General features: G+C 61.5%; 9 protein-coding genes across 9 annotated transcripts; 8 read left to right on the top strand and 1 right to left on the bottom strand.

Moving 5' to 3' along the window:
• Positions 1-2,851: 2,851 nt before the first annotated feature.
• Positions 2,852-3,759, top strand: GGTG_12898 (hypothetical protein; the record flags this gene model as incomplete). Its single annotated transcript, XM_009230800.1, has 2 exons — positions 2,852-3,100; positions 3,602-3,759. The coding sequence occupies exons 1-2, from the start codon at positions 3,058-3,060 to the stop codon at positions 3,757-3,759; spliced, it is 201 nt and encodes a 66-aa protein (XP_009229064.1). The 5' UTR covers positions 2,852-3,057.
• A 281-nt stretch (positions 3,760-4,040) lies between these two features.
• Positions 4,041-6,689, top strand: GGTG_12899 (hypothetical protein; the record flags this gene model as incomplete). Its single annotated transcript, XM_009230801.1, has 4 exons — positions 4,041-4,194; positions 4,300-4,866; positions 4,949-6,479; positions 6,551-6,689. 4 exons carry the CDS (start codon positions 4,041-4,043, stop codon positions 6,687-6,689), a joined length of 2,391 nt encoding a protein of 796 aa, XP_009229065.1.
• A 2,477-nt stretch (positions 6,690-9,166) lies between these two features.
• On the top strand, positions 9,167-10,630 carry GGTG_12900 (hypothetical protein). Its single transcript, XM_009230802.1, has 2 exons — positions 9,167-9,838; positions 9,946-10,630. The coding sequence occupies exons 1-2, from the start codon at positions 9,287-9,289 to the stop codon at positions 10,600-10,602; spliced, it is 1,209 nt and encodes a 402-aa protein (XP_009229066.1). The 5' UTR covers positions 9,167-9,286; the 3' UTR covers positions 10,603-10,630.
• Positions 10,631-11,213: 583 nt separating this feature from the next.
• GGTG_12901 (hypothetical protein) lies at positions 11,214-13,223 on the top strand. Its single transcript, XM_009230803.1, has one exon. The coding sequence runs from the start codon at positions 11,534-11,536 to the stop codon at positions 12,827-12,829; it is 1,296 nt and encodes a 431-aa protein (XP_009229067.1). The 5' UTR covers positions 11,214-11,533; the 3' UTR covers positions 12,830-13,223.
• A 57-nt stretch (positions 13,224-13,280) lies between these two features.
• Positions 13,281-15,299, top strand: GGTG_12902 (hypothetical protein). The gene is made up of 2 exons (XM_009230804.1): positions 13,281-14,635; positions 14,754-15,299. Exons 1-2 carry the CDS (start codon positions 13,930-13,932, stop codon positions 14,930-14,932), a joined length of 885 nt encoding a protein of 294 aa, XP_009229068.1. The 5' UTR covers positions 13,281-13,929; the 3' UTR covers positions 14,933-15,299.
• Positions 15,300-15,380: 81 nt separating this feature from the next.
• GGTG_12903 (hypothetical protein) lies at positions 15,381-17,517 on the top strand. Its single transcript, XM_009230805.1, has 2 exons — positions 15,381-16,828; positions 16,914-17,517. The coding sequence occupies exons 1-2, from the start codon at positions 15,650-15,652 to the stop codon at positions 17,034-17,036; spliced, it is 1,302 nt and encodes a 433-aa protein (XP_009229069.1). The 5' UTR covers positions 15,381-15,649; the 3' UTR covers positions 17,037-17,517.
• Positions 16,394-18,588, bottom strand: GGTG_12904 (hypothetical protein). Its single transcript, XM_009230806.1, has 3 exons — positions 18,344-18,588; positions 17,654-18,278; positions 16,394-17,588 (listed from the first exon to the last, which is right to left on the bottom strand). The coding sequence occupies exons 1-3, from the start codon at positions 18,510-18,512 to the stop codon at positions 17,033-17,035; spliced, it is 1,350 nt and encodes a 449-aa protein (XP_009229070.1). The 5' UTR covers positions 18,513-18,588; the 3' UTR covers positions 16,394-17,032.
• Positions 18,589-18,651: 63 nt separating this feature from the next.
• GGTG_12905 (tubulin-specific chaperone E) lies at positions 18,652-20,786 on the top strand. The gene has a single exon (XM_009230807.1). It carries the CDS (start codon positions 18,844-18,846, stop codon positions 20,668-20,670), a length of 1,827 nt encoding a protein of 608 aa, XP_009229071.1. The 5' UTR covers positions 18,652-18,843; the 3' UTR covers positions 20,671-20,786.
• Positions 20,787-21,033: 247 nt separating this feature from the next.
• Positions 21,034-22,389, top strand: GGTG_12906 (hypothetical protein; the record flags this gene model as incomplete). The annotated part of the gene is made up of 2 exons (XM_009230808.1): positions 21,034-22,014; positions 22,135-22,389. The coding sequence occupies 2 exons, from the start codon at positions 21,034-21,036 to the stop codon at positions 22,387-22,389; spliced, it is 1,236 nt and encodes a 411-aa protein (XP_009229072.1).
• Between the last annotated feature and the right edge of the window lie 515 nt (positions 22,390-22,904).

Below are 22,904 nucleotides of genomic sequence, written 5' to 3' on the forward strand. Positions count from 1 at the left end.
GTTTCGTTGCTCTCTCCCCCTCCCCCTCCTCCGTCCCCTCTCCTCTCCCCCTTCCTTCCTATGAGGCCACAGCGCTCGCTTCATCGAACATCATGACGAACAATCTACTAGCAACATACTTGTGTAAGGGGCGGCCACTGTCAACCGGCAGGCAATCTCAACACCACGATAAAGTATCTTGGATGTCGTGCTGCAAATCAATGCTGAAATACGTGCATGCTGATGCTACACAGACCGTACCGTAGATTGATCTTATTGGTGGTGGGCTGGTGGTGCCCTCGCCTGCCAGGGTAGTCAAATCTCAGGCGACCGAGGTGTCAGGGCTGTTTCCCTGGACCCATCGAGATTCATAGCCCGTTTCCTAGGACGAATGCTGGGGGTCCATCGGCGCGGTCGAGCCAGCCATCCGCGCCAGCTGAGCAAGATCCTGGGCCCCTCGGCGGGAAGGCAGTCCCATTGACCAAAGGCAAATAACTGCCAAGCAAAGAGGAAACACCAGTCCGTCCCCCTCGCCCACCCCGAGTACCTGGTACAGGTAGGGACCCAGGCCTGTCGCGTTTAGCAATCGAAAGACCGGACCTGAGGAAGCTGGATCACCTAGGCCATTGTTTTGCTCGATTGCCCGTGTTCTTGCCACCGCCGCCCTCACCATCCCACACCGTCAACGGACCTTGTGACATCGAAACGGTAAGTCCTCCAACGGGCCCGTTGGCGAGGGAGGCGATGCAGGGCAAGGACAGCCCGACCGACGCGTCAAAACCAGGTGGTGGCAGACCCGGGACCAGCACGCGGTGGACCCAGAGGGAAACACGCGGGGCCCGGAACGCTCCCGCGGTTTTCGCAAGCCCCGCCAATTTCCAGGTCACTCGACTGTCGCCTCCACTGGGATGCCAGCACACGAGTCCCGTTGCGAAGGAATGTCCCGCCCAAGGTTACCCGGCGACTGGGGCCCTTCCAGAAAGATGGGACCCGTACGGTAATGGTTGCGAAAGGCTTGCACTGTGCAGTGCGGCGGCGCCGGAAGCAGGGGAGCGACAAGGTCGCCTGGCTGGCCTGCAGGCAGAGTTTTTCTTCTTGTTTATTTTGTTAGTGCCCCCTTTCTGGTACAGTTGGGGCAAAAGAAAGACTCGAGCCAAGCAGCGGGACTCTAGTAGATTGTAGCGGTGATAACCCACGCTTTCCCCAGCATTCAATAGATTGATTGCAGGCGGTGGGCGCGGATGGGCTCTGAATGGCGCAAAATGGCAAACTGCCTCCACATCACGACAGTTGTGGTGCAGCTGGGTGCAGCTGGGTTCCCAAGACCTACACCGTATGTGCATCATCCATCAAGGCGCCACCTTCCCACGCAGGTTAGCTGCCCCTTATCACCCCCAAGCACCCCAAAAGTACACCCCAGCTACTACCTAGATCCCGTTCAGACTGCCGTCGCGGGTGCTCAAGCTCGGTTCCATGTCGCCCACGAAGAGCTTCCAGCCTTCCACCATCCTTCGACACAGGTGGGGTTGTGTACTTTGATCCGAGTCAGGGCGCATTGATCAAGACCCAGCTCACTGCAATGTCGGCTGTCCCCGCTGTGCATCCATTGTCCTGTTGCCTCGCGGTCGGTGAGTGGATCTGTCGACTCGCACGTTGGGGGAGGTGGTATCTGTGTCAAGACGCACCTCCTGAATATAGCCGCTAGCAGGTAGGCAAGTCCTTGCTTGGCAAAGGTTTCCGGGCGGAAGCCAACGCAGTGCGTAAGCTTACAGACGGGAGTTGGCAAGCCTAATTCCGTATCAATACATTCATCAATGTTCTCAACTACATAACGCACTCAGTAAAGAGGCACATGCTATTCACATCTATCCCCTCGGCTCTTATCAAGTCCGGGTCTGGCAGTCTCGTGCTGAATGGGCTTGACGCGGTACTTCCCTATTGGAATGGAGCATACGCGTTCAACTGCGTTCACGCATCGGCAGAACTTCCACACGGACACACCCTCCTCCATGCCACCAAGCGGGGTGGTGGCTACTGAATGAACCTGACAAGCCTGTTGTGGCATCCATTGAGAAGTCCCGCCTACCTGCACCCTTTACCGCCAATCCAAAGGTGATCCCAGCACGCACGAGGCATACACCACCGCCTTGATGCAGCCCTGCTTCGTTCATCCCACTAGACCAATGTTTGGCCGCGATAAGGTCGAGCTGGTCAAGCCGTCGAGGCTGGTAGAGCCCCAGGAAAGCACAGATTAGTGGGCGATGGCACAAAAAGAAAAGTAATACGGAGGCGCGCGTTCTATGCTATTATTGATGAGTCGCAAACAGTCGCTCAGCTAGTGGCAGGAGGGTGGGGTAGCGTGGAGGGGAAAAGGCGCCCGCCCGCTGCTGGGCAGCAAGCACCAACGCGGTGAGAGGAGGGACATCCATGCCAGGGACATCCGCAATAGTGCTTGCAGGCCAACCCCCTCCTCGCTGTGACAACGTGGGCATCTCCCCGCCCTGTGGGAGCCCAGTGAGGGGATGCGAAATCGCACCACCACCACCTGGCTTTGATGCCGGCCAGCAGGTGACTCGGCTAGCTCACCGGGAAGCAAGGACACGAAGGCCAGATCAGGGGCGGATTGCGCGGGCACAGAGCGCCTTTGCCGAGGGGCCTCACAAAAGTGGGCTGGCGAGGTATCTTTGGTGTACCCGCGTCGGTTGAGGATGTATCGACCTAGGTGGCTGTACTTTTCCAGGTGAGGTACATACCCCATTGATCTGCCTAATGACGGGACCGAGTGAAGGTCGAGTTCGGGCGGGAGCTATCAGGTCCAGCCTCTGGCGCGTTTCCGTCGATGCCGATCCCCGCCAACTTGGAGAAAGGTACAGCGCACGCCCAGCCTTGACCGCAAAGATGCCCCTCAAGGCCACAGCAAAAACATTGCGACAAAAATAAAAATAAAAACCAACGAAAAGAGATGCAAAACCACCTCCTTGCACAACAGCGCGCGGTCCGGCGCACTGTGGCGACAAGTCGGTGAGATCGAGACAACACACCTCCCGACCATCTTGCTCGCATGCCCACTGAAAGAACATGGGCCTGGGGATGGAACCCGCTGAGGAAGGCTTCCGGGAGAGTGAGCTGGTGGCAGGCCAGGATAGCTCGTGCCTCGGGCCCCACCAATGGATAGGGGCAGCCAATCCTCATCTGCCCCGACAGCCACGCTAATCTTAGTCTGGAAAGCCAGAGCCAGCAACCCAGCACCGCCTTTTCCTTTTTGAACAAATTTGGGCAAACATGGCCGTCCGGGATCCCACCACTCTCCCAGCGCGGTGCTTTCGTGCCCCACCCAAATCACCCACCTGGCTTTCTGACCAAGCCCAGCACTGTGCGGAGCCCTGGCTCTTGCTGCCGACTCCACTTTGGCAATTCACCCCGCCTCTCATGTGTGCGATACACCCTCCCGCACTTAGGTAAGACAACCGTACCTTGTACTTCACACTGGGTACGTACCGAGTACCCCCCGCCTCAGTTTTCATTGCCTTCACCCAATCTCTTGTGCTGTGCTGCTCCCTCCTCCCCCTCCTTTTTTTTTGTTCCCAAAAACTCTCGAACCTGCACCCACCCCTCTTTACAGCCTCTCCCGCGAGCATCAGCAAGCACCACCACCACCGGGCGAATTTGCGCAACCCCATCCATCGTCGCCATCCGCCATCGTTTTGCGCAGGCACGACAGCATCCTCAGCCACGGGCACCAGTTCCAACAAGGCCAAGGCCATTAATCGCAACATTTAAATAATCCGATCCATGACCGGCAGATCATCGCCAATGACCAACGTCACCCCGCAAGGTCAAACAGACACCCTTTAAACCCCACGGGAGCGAGTGCGAGCGAGGAGTAGGGCGATCTCAGTCATCGTTCTGTGAGGGGACCAGAAGCTTTCCGGGCGCCGTTTGAGCCGCCGCCGCAGCCGTTGTTTGCAACCAAACTTGTCGCGTTTCTGGTGCCGCCATCAAACCACAGCACCACCGCCTTCCGCCATCGACGCGACCACAGCGACGCCGCCGCCGCCACAATGCCAGCCGCAAGTGTAGCAGCTCTTCCTGCACCTGCATCGCCGGCGCCGGCCTCGCGAAAGGCCTCACTCGCACCGGAAAGGAAGTACAAGTGCCAATTCTGCAACCGCGCCTTCAGCCGGAGTGAGCATCGCAGCAGGCACGAAAGGTCTCGTGAGTTTGCCCCCATCGCGCTCCCCTCATTCCCCTCGAACCCGCCCCAACCTGTTTTGCCGCGACATGCGCTGACTTTGCGACGATGCTTCTCGCGCTCTCCAGACACTAAGGAAAGACCTTTCAAATGCCTAAAATGTCGCAGTACCTTTGTGCGGCGCGACCTGCTACTCCGTCATGATCGCACCGTTCACGCCAAGGATGGCGGTGTTCCCCTTCACAGCGATGGGAAGCGACGCGGCGGGGCGAAGCCGAGGGCCGTTGGAACTCCTGCAAAAGAACCTATTGCCATCGACGCGGCTGCTCTGGAGCAGATAGAAGCCAGCAGCGAAGGTATTTTTGACGTGGAAACGGCCGCCATGCTGGTGGCGGATCTCCATCACAAGGCCACCGCCGCGATGCGTGCTAATAGCGGTCCTTCAGAAGGCAGTTCTGGAGCTACTTATCCGCATGGCGGGGCGAATATGATGGAGTCTCCTGTGCCTTTTCCCTCCGGCGCCATTGCTATTCCTCAGTGGGATACTTTCATGCCGCAGGCCGTTGCTGAGCCAAAGGCACACTCTATTGCATCTAGCGCGTCTGGGTCGTTTGAGTCGCAGCCCCCATTCAACGGCTCGATTGTTTCCCAGCATGCTAACCAGCTTCCTTCACTGGACACTCCCACACTCAATGGTCAGTTCCAACTTACCTACTCTTTCTATGTCATCCGCTATGAGGCTTTGGCAACTAACAACTTATCTCGCGCAATGCTCAGCTCCCCCACACTCGCCATTTCTGGCCAACGGCGGTCTGTTGACGCCTGCTGACTCGCAGTCGCAAACTGGCGCGGGCTTCAAGGCTCCTCAGGTTCACAGCGATGAGGAGAGGAATATGGTGCTGGACAACATCCGCAGCAGCGACACTGAGCACGCCATCCCAGAAGGCTTCCGCCTGCCAAACCTAGCATCCCTCAACAGGTACCTGGCAACCTACTTTGGGTTGTTCCACCACCACCTGCCATTCCTGCACCCGTCCTCCTTCCAGCCCACCGAGGTATCATCGGCTATCCTGCTCGCTGTGCTGTCTATTGGTGCGCTGTACGCATTCGACCAGGAACAGGCCTACACGCTGCACATCGGCTCCAAGGTTCTCGTCAACCAGTTTCTCCAGAACAAGGAGAACTTCAGCTCTCGCAAGTGCCCTCTCTGGACCATGCAGAGCTCTCTGCTCAACATGATCTTCGCGAGCTGGAGTGGGGACCCCAAGGGACTTGAATGGGCATGCTCCATCAAGAGCCTGCTAGCCAACATGGTGTCTGGAAACCGATACGAGCTGAAGCTCAGGCAGGAGGCCCGTGAGGGCCGCCCGCCTACGCGTGCAGAGTGGGTTGAGGACGAGGGTTGCCGCCGCACGTACTATGCAGTCTATATCTTCTTTGGCCTGTTGACGCTCACATACAACCACACCCCGGCCATCAGCTTCAACGAGTTTGAGGATCTGCAGGTCCCGTCGACTGAAGGTCTCTGGAACCTGGTAGTCGCCGACGAAGCCGCATGGCTCGAAAACCTCAAGGCCTCGCCCACCATGACCTTCATGGAGACGCAGGAGAACCTGTTTCAGGGCGAAAGTCTGAAGTACAGCGCCTTTGCCACGCGTGTCATGATCAACGCCCTCTTCCTCGAGGTTTGGTATCATAAGCGCAGTCCTGAGGCTCTACAAGACGTCGTGACCGAGTACAAGCTCCGGCTCGCTCTGGAGACGTGGGAGAAATCCCTGGACCTGTGCGAGCCCGAGGTGGTCTCGGTACCGCTGAGCGCCCCTCACAAAGGACACCCGCTCCTTTTTAATGCGAAGGCCATGTTCCGGAACGCGCGCGCTCGCCTCGAAGTCGACCTTAAGGCGGTCCAGGAGGCGCTCCGGTACCATGACGCTTACGAGGTAGCCGCCGCCATGTCCAGCGCGCGGGACAAGGTCAAGCGCTCGACGGAGATGATCAAGGTCATTCAGGAATGCTTCAGCTGCATCGAGACTGCCGTGGTCCAGGGCGTTCGCTGGGTGGCTCGCACGTCGCCGACCAACTGGAGCATCGAGCACCCACTCTGCGGGTTGGATCTGATGATCATCCTCAGCCTCTGGCTGTACCGTCTGGAACACGACGAGGAGCCCGCGACCGAGGAGGAGCTTGCCATGTACAACAAGATCCGGCAGCTCTTCGACAAGGATCTTGACGAGGCTTATGTTTCCCAGCTGAGCTCCATTGTCGCCCGGCTCTGGGGCTCGATGCTGGATGAAGTAGTTGTGTGGGGGTAAGTTTTGAGTTCCCGTTGCGTTCCCGTGGACTAGCTTTCAGGACCGTGTTTGCTAACACTGTGGACAGTATCACGCGCCTCATGGGTGAATCTTTCCGACTGCACTCACAAGCCTTGGTTGGCTATGTAGACGACATGGAGGCATCATCGAATGCCTCGACACCATCCATGACCTCGCAGGGGGCCGATGAGGATAGCGTGTACTAATTATCGATACGAAGTTATGATTTCTTTTGTACTGATGGGGGGTGGGATATCATTTAGGCATATACCTGTCGAAGTTTTCTTGACCTTCTTCTCGGGTCTGGCGCGAGGGTGGTTGGCGGCGGTGCTTTTTGCGGTTGCTTTTGTTAAACATTTTATCTTTTGCTGATTTTCTCGTTCCATCTCTTATCTTTTCTTCAATCCTCTTTCTCTCTCTCTCTCTCTTTCCACCACTATTTTTCTTTTCCTTTCTGCTCTTCTCGTTCCAAACAGTCATCATTCCTATGTTCCAGCTTGCGTTGGTCCTGGCTTCTCGTTGTCTCTTTTATCTTTACTCACCCGCCGACCTCTCTCGACCTTTACTGGTCAGTTTCCTCCAGCCGCAGTTGCGTTTCCGTTTCAAGTCTGCATAGAGCGTTCTCGTTGTGTCTTTTCAAGGCCCGCTGGCTATGCACCGGGGCAGGCTGGTCAACCGCTTTCGCACGATCCACACAGGAAGGGATCTCCGCGCCCCTGGTGCGCCCTAATATCTGCTTGCAAACAGTTGGCTGGTCCATATGGAGGTCTTTTTTTCTCCTTGTCCAATTAGCTACGGCGACCCTACACATCTATTAATCCTTCTCTGCTGCCATCTTGAGTCCTCTACTCCGCCACCTCTCCCTCATCTCTATATTTACTTGTTCGTTGCGCGTTTTGTCACTCTCATGTCTCCTATCCGTCCATCTCCTTGATACCTTTGTTCGATATAAGAATTGCCGTTTCGTCTGATCTCTTTTGTCTGCTGGGATTGTCGAACACTCGCAATTTACCTGCCTATTACTCATTCTATGCGCTCATGTTGTTGACATGTTGGAAAGCTGGCTCGTATACTGTCCTCGAGACCTGTCGTTCTCCACTGTGATAAAATTGCTTTCAAGAACATGGTTGTAGGAATGTAGTTAGTGACTAGCCAGGCAACCTACATTGGTTGATTATATCTATCGACCCTTCGTCAAGTCCAAACTGTGCGCATCTTTATCCAGCCTGGTGCAGGCGGGGTGAGGCAGTAGCTCAGGCACTCGGGCCTCCTCCTTCCCCCTTGGTCCCCTTGCGGCTGAGCGAGGGGCGAGGCTAGTCCCCAAGCTAGGCGGATCAGTCAGCCCTTTCATTTGGGGAATGGGTGTCTGGACATGGAACCAGCGGGCAAAGAGTTGCGGGCAAAAATAAAAGTGACCCTCGGGAAGGGTAAGCAGGGGAGATGCAGACGTTAGTGCTGAGGCCGATGCCGGGCCATCGACCCAACGGTCCCCCACAGGATATGCCATGTTGAGAGGTCGGCATACTGCCAAGACCACCCACGAGGCAGTAAGTGCCTAGGCACCTCTTGAGCAAAGCGTTCCGTTGGACTCGAGGTTTGCTCATCTCCGTGGGCTGCACCCTCCCGACTGGGACAAGCTTCTCTCGCGTCTCGTATGTGTGTGCAGGAACACAGAAAACCATTAGCTGTGGATATCTGCACGCGCGGGAGGGGTGTGTGATGGATGCACGAGCCCGAAATAAGGGAAGGCTAGCCAAGATATAAAACAGGCGGACGGGCACACTAGAGATCCAAGCTTGCCTCCGGTCCCATAACCTTCCCTCGTGCACCCCCTCGTGCCTTTTCCCGCACTTGGCTCGCCAGCTTCTCGCGGGGGTGGTGGGTCTTCCTTTCTTTTTTCTTTTTTTTTGTCGTGTGGCTGCGTTGGTAGGTGCTGCTGAGGAAGTGCCACCTAGGTACTTGGGCAGGCGAGGTGGCGGCGGCTGTGATTCAACGGGCAACGGACGCTTGCAGCCGGTGAGGAAGCAGGCGGTCAAGGGGGCGCCGGCCCCTTTGGCCCAACAGGTCGGGTGGTTGCATCTGCCCATGTGGGCGTCGCTCACGAGGGGGGGATTGGGTTCGAGGAGGATCGCCGCGCGTGGGGTTTTTTTGCCTGTCTATACGTATGTGCAAGCAAGACAGGCAGGACGATTAGGTTCCCGCCACTAAGGCTCGAAGGCGTGTTTCGATCTAAGAAGACTGAGGTGCGTATGGGGTAGTTGATAGAATCCTACAAACGTCAGCTGAAGCCTCCTCATCCCCCGGGGGCTACTGCAGGTCCCCTCGCTAGGGCGGGGCGAGGGGGTTCGTTGCGGTTCGCTGGCTTGGCATGGAAGGACATGGCCTTTTTTTTTTTTTTGTGATCCCCCCTCTTCCCGAGATGCATGCGCCGTTACCTCCCTCGTGTTCGGTGTTTTATTTGATTCTGTCGTCCGTAGTTTCTTTCCCCACCGCCTTCCCGTCAGACCTCTGTGCCACTCTCACCCACGTTCACTTCGCTCCAGTCACTCGTTTTTTTGTTTACGTTCGCTTCGCATCGCAAGTTACTCTTTACCTTTTTTTTTTACAGCCTTGGCTGGCGGGCTCGGACAGGATCCGGTCCCGACGTTCTTGTTACACAACCTTATTTTTATGGCCTGGAACGCCTGATCTCCTCGGAACGTTGAAGTCATTGCGTTCCCTGAAGAGGATTTACAAAGGCGACGTAGGAACTGATCGGGCCGGGCTTTGCCTGTGATAGCCCCCCCATCAACACGCTCTCTCGATGCTTGTCACAATGGCCACCTTCTGGGGCGGCTTCCGGACATCTGAGGCGGCACCGAGCCGGGCATGGCCCAGGATCCGGCTGGCCAGCGTGGCGGCGCTGTGGCTGCTGCTGCTGCTGCTGGGGGCGCCGGCAAGAGCCGACTGCGAATGCGGCTACGCGGCGAGGGTCGGCAACGACACGGAGCCGCAGCTGTTCACGGACCTCCTGGAGACGGACTTTTCGCGCGTGGGCGACATGTCGCTCGTCAGCACGGACTGGACGAGGCAGGCCTTCAACGTGACGCGCGAGCGGGCGCGCGGGCGGCACGGCGAGATGTTTGCCGTCGCCAACGCGAGGGCCAACCCGGACCGGGACCCGGCCGCCCGGACCGGCGTCGGGCTCAACGGCGGGCGGGCGGCGGGCCTCGAGCTGGTGGTGGGGAGCGCGCGGGTGGACGGCATGGTGCCCGTCGCCGAGGTCGACTCGGCGAGGATGGACCTGCTCTGGGGCACCTACCGGGTGGGCATGAAGCTGACGGGCGTGCCCGGCACGTGCGCCGCGTTTTTCTGGGTACGAAGCTGCGTTCTCGTTGTCCTCCTGTTTTCCCATTCTAGGTTTTTTTGCTCGGCACGGCAAGCAACAACAGTGCTAACGCCCCCGACCGCCAAACTCAACAGTACCACAACGACACGCAAGAGATCGACATGGAGTTCCTGACGAGGGAGTTCAACGCGAGCAGCGGCACCTTCCCCGTCAACCTCGTGCTGCAGTCGCGGGCGGCGGTCGAGGCTGGGTACGACGCGCAGGCGACGGGCAACTTCCGCAAGGTGAACCTCCCGTTCGACCCGACGGCCGACTTCCACGAGTATCGCATCGACTTTCTGGAGGGCAGGGTCGTCTTCTACGCCGACGGGCAGGTGCTGGCCGAGATGGGCGGGGCGGCGGTGCCGGACCGCGGCGGGCACCTGATCCTGCAGCACTGGAGTAACGGGAACCCGCTGTGGTCCGGGGGCCCGCCGCCGCGCGACGCCGTCCTGACCGTCAGCTACGTCCGGGCCTACTTCAACTCGTCGGCGCCGGCGCCGGCGCGGCAGGGCGACCGGGCTGGCAGGTGCGCCGATGTTGGCGCGCCGGGGGCCGTCTGTCAGATCCCCAGCGCGCCAGACGTCAGGAATCCGGTATTCTTCACCGCCGTGGGCAACATGACCAACAACCAGACCGTGTCGGGCGACCCGGGGCCGGCGGGCGGCCAGTCGGGCTCGCCGAGGGTGGTGTCGAGCGTGGGTCTCGTCGTCGTCGTCGCGGCCTCGGCGCTGGCAGTCCTGGGGCTCTGATGAGACCAAGTGTCGCAGGAGGGATAGGGGGTCACCCGACGGACATTCTTTGGGAGGCGGACCTCTCAAAACTTGTATATTTGTGCAATGATAGGAGCGTAAAATACCATATCTCGGAAAGCATGCCCAAATGTAGAAGGAAACGCACGTGACACCACTGTGCTGCGAGCGATTTGATAATCGTCGGTAGCTGGACGCCACCTGACGCCGGAAACCCCACAGCAGGGTTCGCACCTGACTCGACCTGGCAACCTTCCCCAGACGCCAGAACATCAGACACGCAGCACGAACACACACCCCCCTTTTCTCCGCCAGTCACCAGCCACTCCCGGCGGCCGGACGACGGGCCATGCGGTCAAGGGCAATGCGACGCCGGAGGCCCCCGATCCGACCCAACCCCCACCCCGACTGGCTGGGCCGACTTTAGCTCGCCACCCTAGCTGGAGGGAACCACCGATACTGCCCCTCGGACGGCACGCAGGTCATCGCCCGTGACCACACGCGGGACTGTGTGTCTGCTTTCCTGAGGCCACATGTCTGCGGACAGCAGACGGATTCTGGCATTATGGCCGGCGTTGGGCCGCGCGGGGTGGTCAGAGAAGTGATGAATGAGGAAGAAGGCGACCTCTTGGTTTGTCAGTGACTTGGCTTGTCAGTGACTTGGCTTGTCAGTGACTTGGCTTGTCAGTGACTTGGCTTGTCAGTGACTTTCAGGGTGACTCGCTCTCTCGGCTATCGGCGTCGAGTGGTAGACGGGGAGGAGCGAGGTAGGTACGCATGTCTTTTTCAACGGCCAGAACATGATGTATGCAAGGTATAACCTGTTTATATATCCTGCGTGCCATCTCGCATCAGAGGGTGCCATTCTACCATCAGCCTTTAACCCTGCGAGGTAACTCTGCTGCGACCCCCTCCTTCCCATCTGTCCAATATGGCCACCACCCTCGAGCAGGCGCTGCGGTTCCAGAAGGACCACTCGGTCCTGACACCTCCGACCAGCCCCCCGGACCCTGCGAGCAAGCATGACCCAGGCGCGGCCGCGACGCCGACCACGGTTCAGTTCGCGCTGCGCAACAACACGTCGTCGGCAAACGTCTTCGCCTACGTCACGGGGCTGGACGTCGGGCGGGACTCGCGCGTGGTGATGCTGCGGAGCGACGGCCAGACCACGTACTACCCGACCAACCCGGGCGCCGACCTCCAGCCGCTCGGGGACGACTGCGCCATCCCGCTGGCGGGGCCGGGCCAGACGCGCACCGTCACGGTGCCGCGCATGGTGGGCGGGCGCGTCTGGTTCGTGCAGGACGCGCGCCTGACCTTCCTCCTCAACCGCGCCGCGGGCGACAAGGCGGCGCTGGTGGAGCCGTCGGTCGTGAACCCGTCGGACCCCAACCGGGAGCTGCGCTGGAGCTTCTGCGAGTTCACGCTCAACGAGACGGAGCTGTTTGCAAACATCAGCTACGTCGACTTTGTCAGCCACCCGATCGCGCTGGTGCTCGAGTCGGGCAACGGAGGAAGCACGCAGCGCGTCGAGGGCATCGAGCCCGACGGGCTGGCGCGCGTGGCGGCCGAGATGGCGCGGCAGCACGAGCGCGACGGCGCCGGCTGGGACAGGCTCGTGGTGCGGGCGGGCGGCGGCAGCGGCTCGGGCGAGCTGCTGCGCGTCGTCAGCCCCAACACGGGCATCCACATGGTCGACGGCCTGTTCAGCGGCTACTACGCCGGCTACGTCGACGCCGTGTGGAAGAAGTATGCGTCCGCCGACCTGGTGGTCAACACGCAGGCGCAGTGGGGGGACAAGAAGGGTCGCGTCGTCGACGACAAGCTGGTCTTCTCGGCCGACGTCGGGGCCTTTCCCCGGCCCAGCGCCCGCGACATCTTCTCGTCCGACTCGGGGGCGCTCGCGCCGCCGCCGGGGTCGGACCCGCCCGTGGCGCGCAACGTGGCGGCGCGGCTGGCGGCCGCCTTCAACCGGGCCACGCTGCTGGTCAACGCCGCGCAGCCCCAGGGCGAGGTACCGGCGACGTACTACCGCGAGGCCGTCTGCAACCACTACTCGCGCGTGCTGCACGAGGTCAACACCGACGGCCGCGGCTATGCCTTCCCCTACGACGACGTCGGGCCGAGCGGCGGGTCCGAGCAGGCGGGCACTGTGGCCGACAGCAACCCCAAGCTGTTTACCATCATCCTGGGTGGACGCCGGGGTGCCATGGCGCACAAGCTGTAGGGGTTTGGCATTTGTGTGTGTTTGGATATATTTTTCTTCTGCTTTGTGTATGATTCTGTATCGTTTGCTTTCGCCTGTCACTCCTTCTCTCATCCCATGGCATCACCACTTTGGCACGTCACTCACTGTTCATGTAATATCACCCAGCCGTCCAAGCATTTGGAGCTCGTTCCGAGCCGCGAATCAAGCGCCAAACAGCTCGTTCCAAACAGCCCGTTCTTGGTCTTGGTCTTGTCCAGTGGCTGAAGTGAATGCGGGATTACCCCACATGCCATTTTTAGCGTGGGCTGACTGACGTAATGGTTGACCCCTTGACCCCAGCTCGTCCCGCCGAGACATACGTCATGCCCATCGCCAGCACGTGCTGTGACGCCGTCACCCTTCCCAGGACGAGGATGAGGACCCTTGAGTCCCGATCCCGATCCCCCCCTTTTTTTTTTTTGGCGAAGGTGCCACGGGGGACTCTTGTGCCCGTATGTACGGCCGCGGCGGACAGGCTGGCCTGTTTGCTGGCTGACGCGCACGCTTATTTTGAAAGGCGCAGAGCGTATTTTGATCCGCGCCCCCCCAAGTCCTGCCACAAGCTTGGCAGACCATGCGACCAAAGACGTCACCCGGCTGCTCCTCCTGCAACTTCTTCTTTTGCCCGCAAGCTCTCAGACAGGCAGGAGCCCTTTTTTTTCTTTCTCATCTGTGCCACCTTGCGCTTGGGGCTGGCTGCGCGCTCGGGCATTGGCTCGTGGGCTCACAGATCCCACCGAAAATTGCGTAGGTGGGCGGCCGCCGGCCAGGGGGGGTGGGCCAAGGTTGGTGTTTGGGTTGGACGGGAAGTTCACGTTTGGTATTTATCCAGACTTGGGTCTAACTCTGAAGCCCGCTCGCGCCTCCCTCCGACTCTCAGATCCCTCTTCTCTACATACAGGACACATGCTCAGTAATCTCCAGTCTGCTTTCCATCCCACCGTCTTCCCCTCCTCTGCTTGGTGAACTGCTTGCGAAAAACAAAACTCTCCGCCTCTTCCTCTCCCCTTGCAAGTGACACACACTCGCCGAGCAAACCTAGCCTTGGAGACGGCAACGTCACGCACCCGTCATCAAACATGGACACCATCAACAACATCGCCAATGCCGCGACCAAGGCCATCTGGGGCGAGAACCCCCCCAAGACGACCGATGTTGCGGGAAAGCCCTCGCCACCCCCGCCCCCGCCAAACGAGGAGCCCATCTCGGGCGTCCAGGGGGACCCGTCCAAGGGCGAGCCCTTTGACGCCGGCAACGCCCCCGAGAACGCCGTAGCCGTCGACGCCCCCACCCCCACCACCCCTGCCCCTGCCCCCACCGCCGCCGCCGACGCCGGCAAGGACGCGGCCGGCCAGGAAAACAAGCCGACAAACGGGGCCGCCCACGCGCACCCCTCCAAGACGCCCGGCGACAGCACGGCGCACCAGTCGGGCACGCGCGCGCCGGGCGAGGGGCAGACGTCGCCGTCGGCCGCGGCCGAGATGAACGACGTGGACAACACAAAGGTCGAGCCCCTCGACCAGGCCAGCATCAAGGGGCCCGGCCCCAAGCCGCTCGAACAGGTCGCGAGGGAGCACGGCGGCGACGCCGGCAACGCCGCCCACGACGACGCCGACGCCGACGCCGCCAAGCCGCAGCAGGCCCCCAGCGCGCCAGAGGAGGACGAGGGTGTCAAGAAGTCGGAGAGCCGCGGCAGCGGCGAGAAGCTCGTCAAGGCCTCGGGCCTGGCGGCCGACGGTGGGGACTTTGACGCGGCGAACCCGGGCGCCGGTCGCGAGGCAGACAGTAAGCGGTTGCTTTTTTCTTTCTTTCTTTCTTTCTTTCTTTCTTTCTTTCTTTCTCATCCTTCCTCCCCTTGACCCTTGCCTCATACACCAGCTGACGCTATCGCACGAAAACACAGGGATCCTGGAAGAGAAGGGCATCAGCCACCAGAAGACGCCGCCGGCCAAAAAGGTCGACTCGGTGGGCTCCAAGCCCGTCTCGCCCACCAGCCAGTCGAGCAGCCCCGAGCGCAAGGGCGTGAGGGGCCTCGGTCACAAGATTAAGGCTAAGCTGCGCCGTGGTTCCAACAACTCATAGACGTTTTGGTGGCTCTGGACTCGAAATTATTTTCCACGCAGCGCCCTGTCTCATCATACCCTTTATTGCCCTGTTTAATGTTTTTCTCTTTTCTTTTTGTTATCCCTCACACGTCTTCCGTCCTTCTCTCTGCCATGTTCTTTGTTTTATCACTTTCGTTGGTGGTTGCGACGGCCAAGGATGTGAACCTGCGACGAGACCATCACCTACCGATAGACACTGTAATTTACGTTTTTGAAAGATTCCTCGACTAAACCACCAAAAGGTGTTCAGGGGTGGTCCGAGAAGATGCAGTTGTGAGCATGAGGATGTGCGGCGTTAGTACTCAAACAGAAGATAGCGATCTAACCATATACATGCTCCTCTCGAAAACGTGCTTGATTTACAGGCTGTTGGCTGAACCAAAGGCTGGTGGTGGGGTAGCTTCATTCCCAACCGAGAAGTAGCACAAGCAACGCACGAGATTACCACACCTCCCAGGTCAAGGCAGCCATCAAAGGACCTGTCACGTCACGGGAGCCTGCGCGATTGAAATGTGCTGTCAAAGTCGTCGTCAGCCCTCGTCGAGGCGGCCCAACGTCGCTGAGAAGTTGAATTTCTATTTGTTCTCTGCCGCTCTTCACAAACCTGGAGGCCAACCCCTTTGGCTGTGGCCTCTTTGGGCCGGTTAAACACTGACTGACAGACTAAACAACTGGTCTACCTACATCGAAAGCCATGACTCGCCTCGCACACGTTCAACGGGCCACCGCCGCTGTCCTGGCGCTTCTCGCGGCCGCTCACAACATCTCCGCCACGCCCGCCGGCCCCTCTCCGGCGCAGAAGCCTCTCACCGCAGCAGCAGCAGCAGCCGCCGCCGCCGCCGCCGGGTTTGTCAGCCTCGGGGACTCGTACAGCGCCGGGATCGGGACGGGCGTCGACGGCGCCGAGGGGGACTGCCGGCTGGGGCTGCACGGCTACCCGGCGCTGATACACGCGGACCTCGCGTCCCGACACTCCCCGGCCGCCGTCGCGTTCCAGTGGCGCAGCTGCACGGGCGCGACGGCCGACGGGCTCCTGCACGCGGGCGGGCAGATCGCGTCGCTGGACGGGGCGCTCCCCGCCGACTTCGCGACGCTGTCCGTGGGCGGCAACGACCTCGGCTTCTTCGATGTCATCAACGCGTGCGTCTTCCGCTTCTACTCGTACTACTCGGGCACGTGCGAGGCGGCCCTGGGGCGCGCCGCCGAGCTGGTGGCCGGGGACGCCTTTGAGCTGCGCCTACAGGTGGCGCTGCTGGAGCTGCTCGACGGCGTGGCGTGGGAGCGCCGCCCGCGCTTCGCCGTCGCCGTCACGGGCTACGCGCGCTTCTTCGACGCGACCACGGCGGAATGCGACGGCTTGTCGTTGGGGGTTTGGTGGGGAGGGCCCAGGCTGTCGCGGGCCTTGCGGGCGCGGATGAACGAGCTCGTGCTGGCGGCCAACGCAAAGCTGCGGGCCGTCGTGGCGCGCGTCAATGGCCGCTTCGCCGGCGCCGCGCGGCCCAAGGCGCTGTTTGTTGATTATGACGGCGGCTTCGACGGGCACCGCTTCTGCGAGCTAGGGGTCGCCGAGCCCGACTATGGCCGCAGCGACACGTGGTTCTTCCTCGTCGGCGGCCCGGACAACGGCGGGAACTCGACGGGCGATGCCGACGATGGGGCCCCGCCTGAAGGTGCCCTGCTCGTCGACCCGGATAGCTGTCTCGGGCCGGCGAGGGAGTCTGGCGACTGGGGCCTGCTCGCGACGTGCTATATGGCCATGGCCAAGAAGAGGGATCCCACGCTGCGGCCGGCACATGTCTTGATAACGCCCACGCTCCAGGAGGGGAACTCTGGGTGGTATGTGCCGACCTCGTACGCCAAGGTCTTTCACCCAGTAAGTCGGCCTGGTTAACCACACCCCACCCTGGCCCGGCGTTGCATTCGAGTTGCTTGCTGACACAGCTTGCTGGACGGCGCAGCGGTCGCTTGGTCATGAGCACATCCGTGACAGCATATACCGCGAGTGGAAGAGGGTCTTTGGGGAAGATTTGATTTCAGGGGTAGAAGCCGGATCGAGCGTTATACAGCTCCGAGTCTCCTAGGGCCGCTTGTCGGCGCCCGAGTTGTCGGCAGACGGCAGCGTTGCCCAGATAGGTTGGTGGCCCGGCTCCGAAGTCTCGCTGCCCGGTGCCTCGCTATCGCTTGGGGCCGATTTGGAAGGCTCCTTGACGTACCAGCGGAAAAAGTAGACGAGGATCTGGGCGATGAAGACCTGCTCTATGGTGTAGAGGAGGACCGGGATCTGGATGAAGGCACGCATGAGGTTGTCCGAGTGAGACCACATGGCACTCACCAGGGGGATACCGAGGCTGGTGGTCTTGGCCGCCCCGCAGAAGCAAACGGCGACAGTGCGCTCTTTGGACATGCGCTGCGGCACCAGCACCGCCTTGAGGCCGGGAGGAAGGCGGCGCAGGGGTTTGGTGTCGAGGAGGGCCTCGACGCCCCTGATCAACAGACGTGGGGGGCGGGCCATGTAGAAGCAAACGACGGTAAATAATAGGTATAGTGCAATGTTCATAAAGATATTGAACACTAGAGAGGCCTTGGGGAGCGTGAATAATGCCTCTGTGGCAAAGGCGCCGCAAAAGGTGGTCCTGGATTTGGCAGATTTGTCGTGTAAGCGGTCACCCTACCGTGTCAAAAGAGGAGGATATCATACCAGACGAGCAGTGCAAGACAGATGGTAGACGCCTTGCCGAGGTAGAGCTTCTCGAGAGCCCACGAGACGCGGCGGGGCCAGAAGCGGCGCAGGGACTGGCTGACAGCTAGAGGGAGCAGGACGCTGAGGCCCAGCTGCCTGGCGACGTTGGCGTACATGGCCGACAGGGTCGAGGGCGAGGCGGGCCTCCAGCGGTCAAAGTCTGGGGCCGAGGGCATGTAGGCGTAGACCACGGCCGGGGTCAAAAATGCGCCAAACACGTTGCCGAGGACGACCTCGACGATGGCGGCGGCGTCGTCGCCGCCCGAGACGCGCGTGAAGACGACGTTGGACGCCACCGTGGTGGGGATGCAGCTGACCACCACCATGCCGACCATGACCGAGATGTCGATGGCCGACGTCCGCAGCGCGCCGGCGGCCAGCGTGATGTGGACGACGGCGAGGGTCATGGCGGGTATCAGGCCGAAGCTGACGCCCTGCGTGACGAGGTGCAGGCGCCAGTTGGTCAGGTTCAGGAGCAGCTTCTCCAGCGGCAGCTGCAGCCCGCTGACCAGGAAGATGAAGGCTACAGCGCCATAGAGGATGGTGTACTCGGCTCTGACGGGGCCGCCCTGGATGCCGATGTCTATTTGTGGCATCAGGTTAGGTTAGGGGGTGGTTATAGGGGTGAGGAGATAGACTGGCACTCACAGGGGAAATAATATGCCAGCAGACAGGCAAGCCCAAAGGCGATAAGAAGCAGCTGGGATGATGCGAAATGGCCTATCTTTTTAAGTGCGGCCAGGAGTGGCGGCGAAGGCGTCTTTGCCTCGGTCCCTGGAGCCTGCTCGGGCATCGCCGCATCTGTTGGTGCGTGCATTTAGTCGATATGTTTTAGGCTGGTGGCTTTCCAGCTGCCAATCAATTTGACCGCAACATTGTCGTCAAGTTCGGGCTGTCAAAATGCACATTCAGGTGTGCTAAATGTACCGAAGCTTGTGCGGGTCTTGCAGCGGAACCAACCGTCGAGCTCCAGCATTGACTCCACCAGACTGTCCATCCCAACTACCAACACCAGGCAGACTTGCTTCATCTTCACCTTCTTCGACAGCTAGGGGTGTGTTTGATACAAGGCTTGGCAGCATATACCCGCGCCCCCTCTGCGCTGGGAACCCGTCACGCAGCAGTCGGGATCCTGCCTGACCGGAACCATGGCCGCCTCCTCCCCCTCCTCCTCCCTGCCAGAGCCGGGCCAGCGCCTCTCCTTTGACGGCGCCCTTTGCACGGTGCGCTACGCCGGCGAGGTAGCCGGCACTTCCGGCACCTGGCTCGGCGTCGAGTGGGACGACGCGACGCGCGGCAAGCACGACGGCTGCCACCGCGGCACGCGCTACTTCTCGTGCCTGTCGCCCTCGGCCACGGCCGCCTCGTTCGTGCGGCCTACGCGGCCCGCGGACAAGCCCTGCGCCCTTGTCGACGCCGTGCGCGCAAAGTACGCCGCCAACGACGACGCCGCCGGTGCGCCCCGCCGCAGCGAGATCGTCATCTCCGGCAAGGTGGCCGAGGAGGTCGGGTTCGACAAGGTGCGCCGCCAGCAGGCCCGCCTCGACGAGCTGCGCGTCGCCATCGTGGACGGCGCCCAAGTCGACCGCGCCGAAGACGCTGGGGCCGGATCTTCGGTCGCAGAGGTATGCCCACGCATCTCCCAGTTGGACCTGTCGCGTAACCTGTTGCCGTCACTGGCTACTGTTGCCGCCATCTGCGCGCAGCTGCCCGACCTGCGCATCTTGAGGCTGGACGGTAACCGCTTCCGGCATTCTGCCGCAGACGACGACGCCGTCGCCATCCCGGACTCTGCCTTTGCTAGTGTTGTAGACCTGTCTGTGGACGAGTCTCTGCTCTCGTGGGCCGACGTCTGCGGCATCGCCTCACACTTCCCTGCCCTCACCAGCCTGTCATGCGGCCTGAACTTGATGTCTGCATTGCCCACCCCGCCCCCCGCCTCACTCGCCGCCTCGCTCACCTCGCTCAACCTCGAGTACAACGACTTCACCGCCCTCTCGGATCTCACCGCCCTCTCCGCCCTGACATGCCTCCGCAACCTACACCTCAAAGGCAACAACATCTGCGACGTCGTCCGGGACGCTGCCAGCCCCCCTCGCTTTCCCGCCAGAGTCCAGTATCTAGACCTTTCGTACAACCGCGTCGCCAGCTGGGCCTTGGTTGACGCCCTACCCGCCTGCTTCCCGGGGCTCGTGTCGCTGCGCCTCGCCCACAACCCCATCTACGAGTCTGTCGCCCCGGCCGCCGCCGCCACCACCCCAGCTCCGCTCGCGGGAGGGGGCCGCTCCGGTGCCTCGGCCGAGGCTCTGGACGAGGACCCCTACATGATCACCATCGCGCGCATCGCCTGCCTGCGGCACCTCAACTTCAGCACCATCACCCCGGCCGAACGCACAAACGCCGAGGCCTTCTACCTCTCCCGCATCGCCCGCCAGCTCGCCGCCGTGCCCGAGGGCTCCGAGCCGGCCGTGCTGGCCCTGCACCCGCGGTGGAGCGAGCTCTGCGATGAGTACGGCGCGCCCAAAGTCGTCCGACGCCAGGAGATGAGCCAGTCCTTCCTCGACGGCCGCCTGGTCAAGGTCCACTTCCATCTGACCGAGAGGCCTAGCACGGACGGCGACGACGGCGAGGCCGCTGCCGCGCCTGCCGGGGAGGCGGTCAAGATGGCGGAAATCCCCCGCTCGCTGGACATGTACGCCGTAAAGGGCATCGCGGGGCGGCTCTTTGGGCTCTCGCCCATGGGGCTGAGCCTGGTCTGGGAGACGGGCGAGTGGGATCCGGTGGCCGGCTTCGATGATGAGTCCGGCGAGGGCAGCGGGGCCGAAGAGGAGGTGGCGGGCTCGGGGGCCGCCGATGCGGGGCGTGGGCGGCTGGTACCGCGCCAGGTCCGCCTGATCGATAGCCCGCGCCAGTTCGGCTACTGCATTGACGGCTCCGAGGCCAGGATACGGGTGGAGAAGAAGCAGGTGGTGTAGTTAAACTTGGCTAGCAGAAACAAACAGAGATGTATCCGAGGTTTGACTTGTCCATACAAATGTCGTAACCAAGCTTGTTGCAAGCATTCATTGCTTGCACCCAAACATGACAGAGACACACGGGAGGCAGGAGGAAACAAAGCCATCACGAAACTGCCCGCCGGCTTCCCGGCAAACCAATAGCGTACCGCAAAGCATGGGCGGATTTGATTTTGCGTCCAGTGTCATGTTTGCCCTTGCGATTATATAAACGCATCCTCCTACGGATCTCGTCTTGGAAGATTTCCTGACGACACTGTTACCACATCTGGGTCACAGTACAGAAATCGAGCGGCAAGAAAACCTCCTGAGCACAAAAACATCATGGCCGCCTCGCTGCAGTTCTTCCTCACCCGCCCGGGCGCGGTCCAGACGTCCAAGTCGCGCGTCCGCCACGGCACAAACGTGCCCCTGATCCCCGTCGACCAGCTGCCCGAGTGGCTGCACATCGTCGACGTGCCGCGCGTGCTCAGCGACCAGCACGCCGCCGGCCTGACCAGCGTCGGCCTGGCCTGCCGGCCCCCCGAGACGCTCGAGGTCTGTGTCCTGCGGGCTCGGCTGCCCGCCAAGGAGGAGGAGGAGGAGGGAGAGGAGGATGAGAATGAGAATGAGCACGAGGAGTATGCGCCGCCACCGCCACCGCCGCCGCCGCCGCAGCAGCAGTTTGGTCGGAGGCCCGGCGACTTCATCAAGGCCCAGACGCTAGGCACTGTCGGGCAGGCACATGCAGGCAAGAACGGCACGGAAGCGGAGCGGCCGGCGGTGGCGTTGCCGGAGCAGCGCTCCCTGTCATCCGACCTGCTGCGGGCGCTGGACGAAGACCTGGCCGCCGCCGCCGCCGAGCGAGCCCGCCAGCGGAACTCGCGCGCTGCCCAGCAGCCGCCGCCGCCGCCGCCGCCGCCGCTCGAGAACACACTTGATGATGGCCAGCAGCAGCAGCAGCAGCAGCTACAGGGCGGTGGTGGTGCCCAAGGCGACCGCCACTACCCCACGTCGCGCTGCGCCTCGGTCACCGCGAGCCGCCAGCCCGTCGTCGCCGCCGCCGCCCGCGCAGGGCTCGCCAGCTCCATGCACGCCCCCCGCATGGCTGCCGAGCACAAGGCGGCGGCGCCGCCGCCGCCGCCGTCGCTGGTCAAGCTGCCGTTCAGCCGTGCTCCAGGGGCGCAGCAACCCAGGGGCCCTCCGTCGACGGCCGAGGCTTATGACCCGGCCTGGGTCCGCCACATCCAGGGCCGGGCGGCGGCTCCAGGCCACGGCCGAGGGGCGTCGTACTGTCGTCACTGGTGCGTGCACGGCACCTGCAAGGTACTGTTTTCTTTCCCCCGTCTATCTGACCCTACCTAGCCTCCCCGGACCACCACTTTTATAGAGTTCTCGATACTAACCCAAGCGGTAATCATAAAACGCGAAAAAAAACCGCGACAGTGGGGCAGGAACTGCCGCTACAACCACGCCATGCCCGCGACGCCCGAAGGGCTCGCCGAGGTGGGCCTGCGCGAGTTCCCGGAGTGGTGGGCGGCCGCCGTGGGCCTGGCGGCGCGCGGCGGCGGCCCCGGCATGGAGCAGCAGCCACACGACGGCGGCGGCGGCAACCAAGCGCGGCACCGCCAGCCCGCGGGCGAGGCCAAGGCCCTTCCTCCTCCCCGCGGCGGCCCGCCGGACCAGGAGGAGGCGGCATAGGTGCGGCTGGGCGCCGCCCCGGCTCCCCCCGCGCGGACGCGCGTCATCCGCGAAGACGACGAGGAGGCCCTGCGGGCTGCCGTCGCGGCGCACGGCTACCCCACCAGCATGTTTGCCAACAGGAGCAGGAGGCCGGCTGCCCCGTAGACGTCAGCGGTGGGTAGGATTTGCCATATCGAGCGGCGTTGCATTGGATGTGGCGCTAGAGGGGGGCGGGTTTGAAGTTGGACGGGGTTATCTGCGTCGTCCAAGTGTGTGGGCGGTCTCCAAGGGGGTTGTCTTGTGGCGGATGCGGTTTAGGTCCGAGCCAATCGATGGAAATACCGAGCATCGGAGTTGTTGGTAGAAAATGCATGCAATCATTGCTGGAGGGTTCAATATTGGTGACTAAATCCGTGCTCTCGCCTGCTGTGCCTCCCCACCATCTGCGGCTTTAGATGGAGTTAGTGCAGGTGGGGTCGCGGGTTTGGAGGGGCTTTGTGTCTTGGTGTTGTTTAATCCGAGTGGCGGCCTCC

This window comes from Gaeumannomyces tritici, assembly GCF_000145635.1.
Source record: "Gaeumannomyces tritici R3-111a-1 unplaced genomic scaffold supercont2.10, whole genome shotgun sequence".
Taxonomy (NCBI): Eukaryota; Fungi; Ascomycota; class Sordariomycetes; order Magnaporthales; family Magnaporthaceae; genus Gaeumannomyces; species Gaeumannomyces tritici.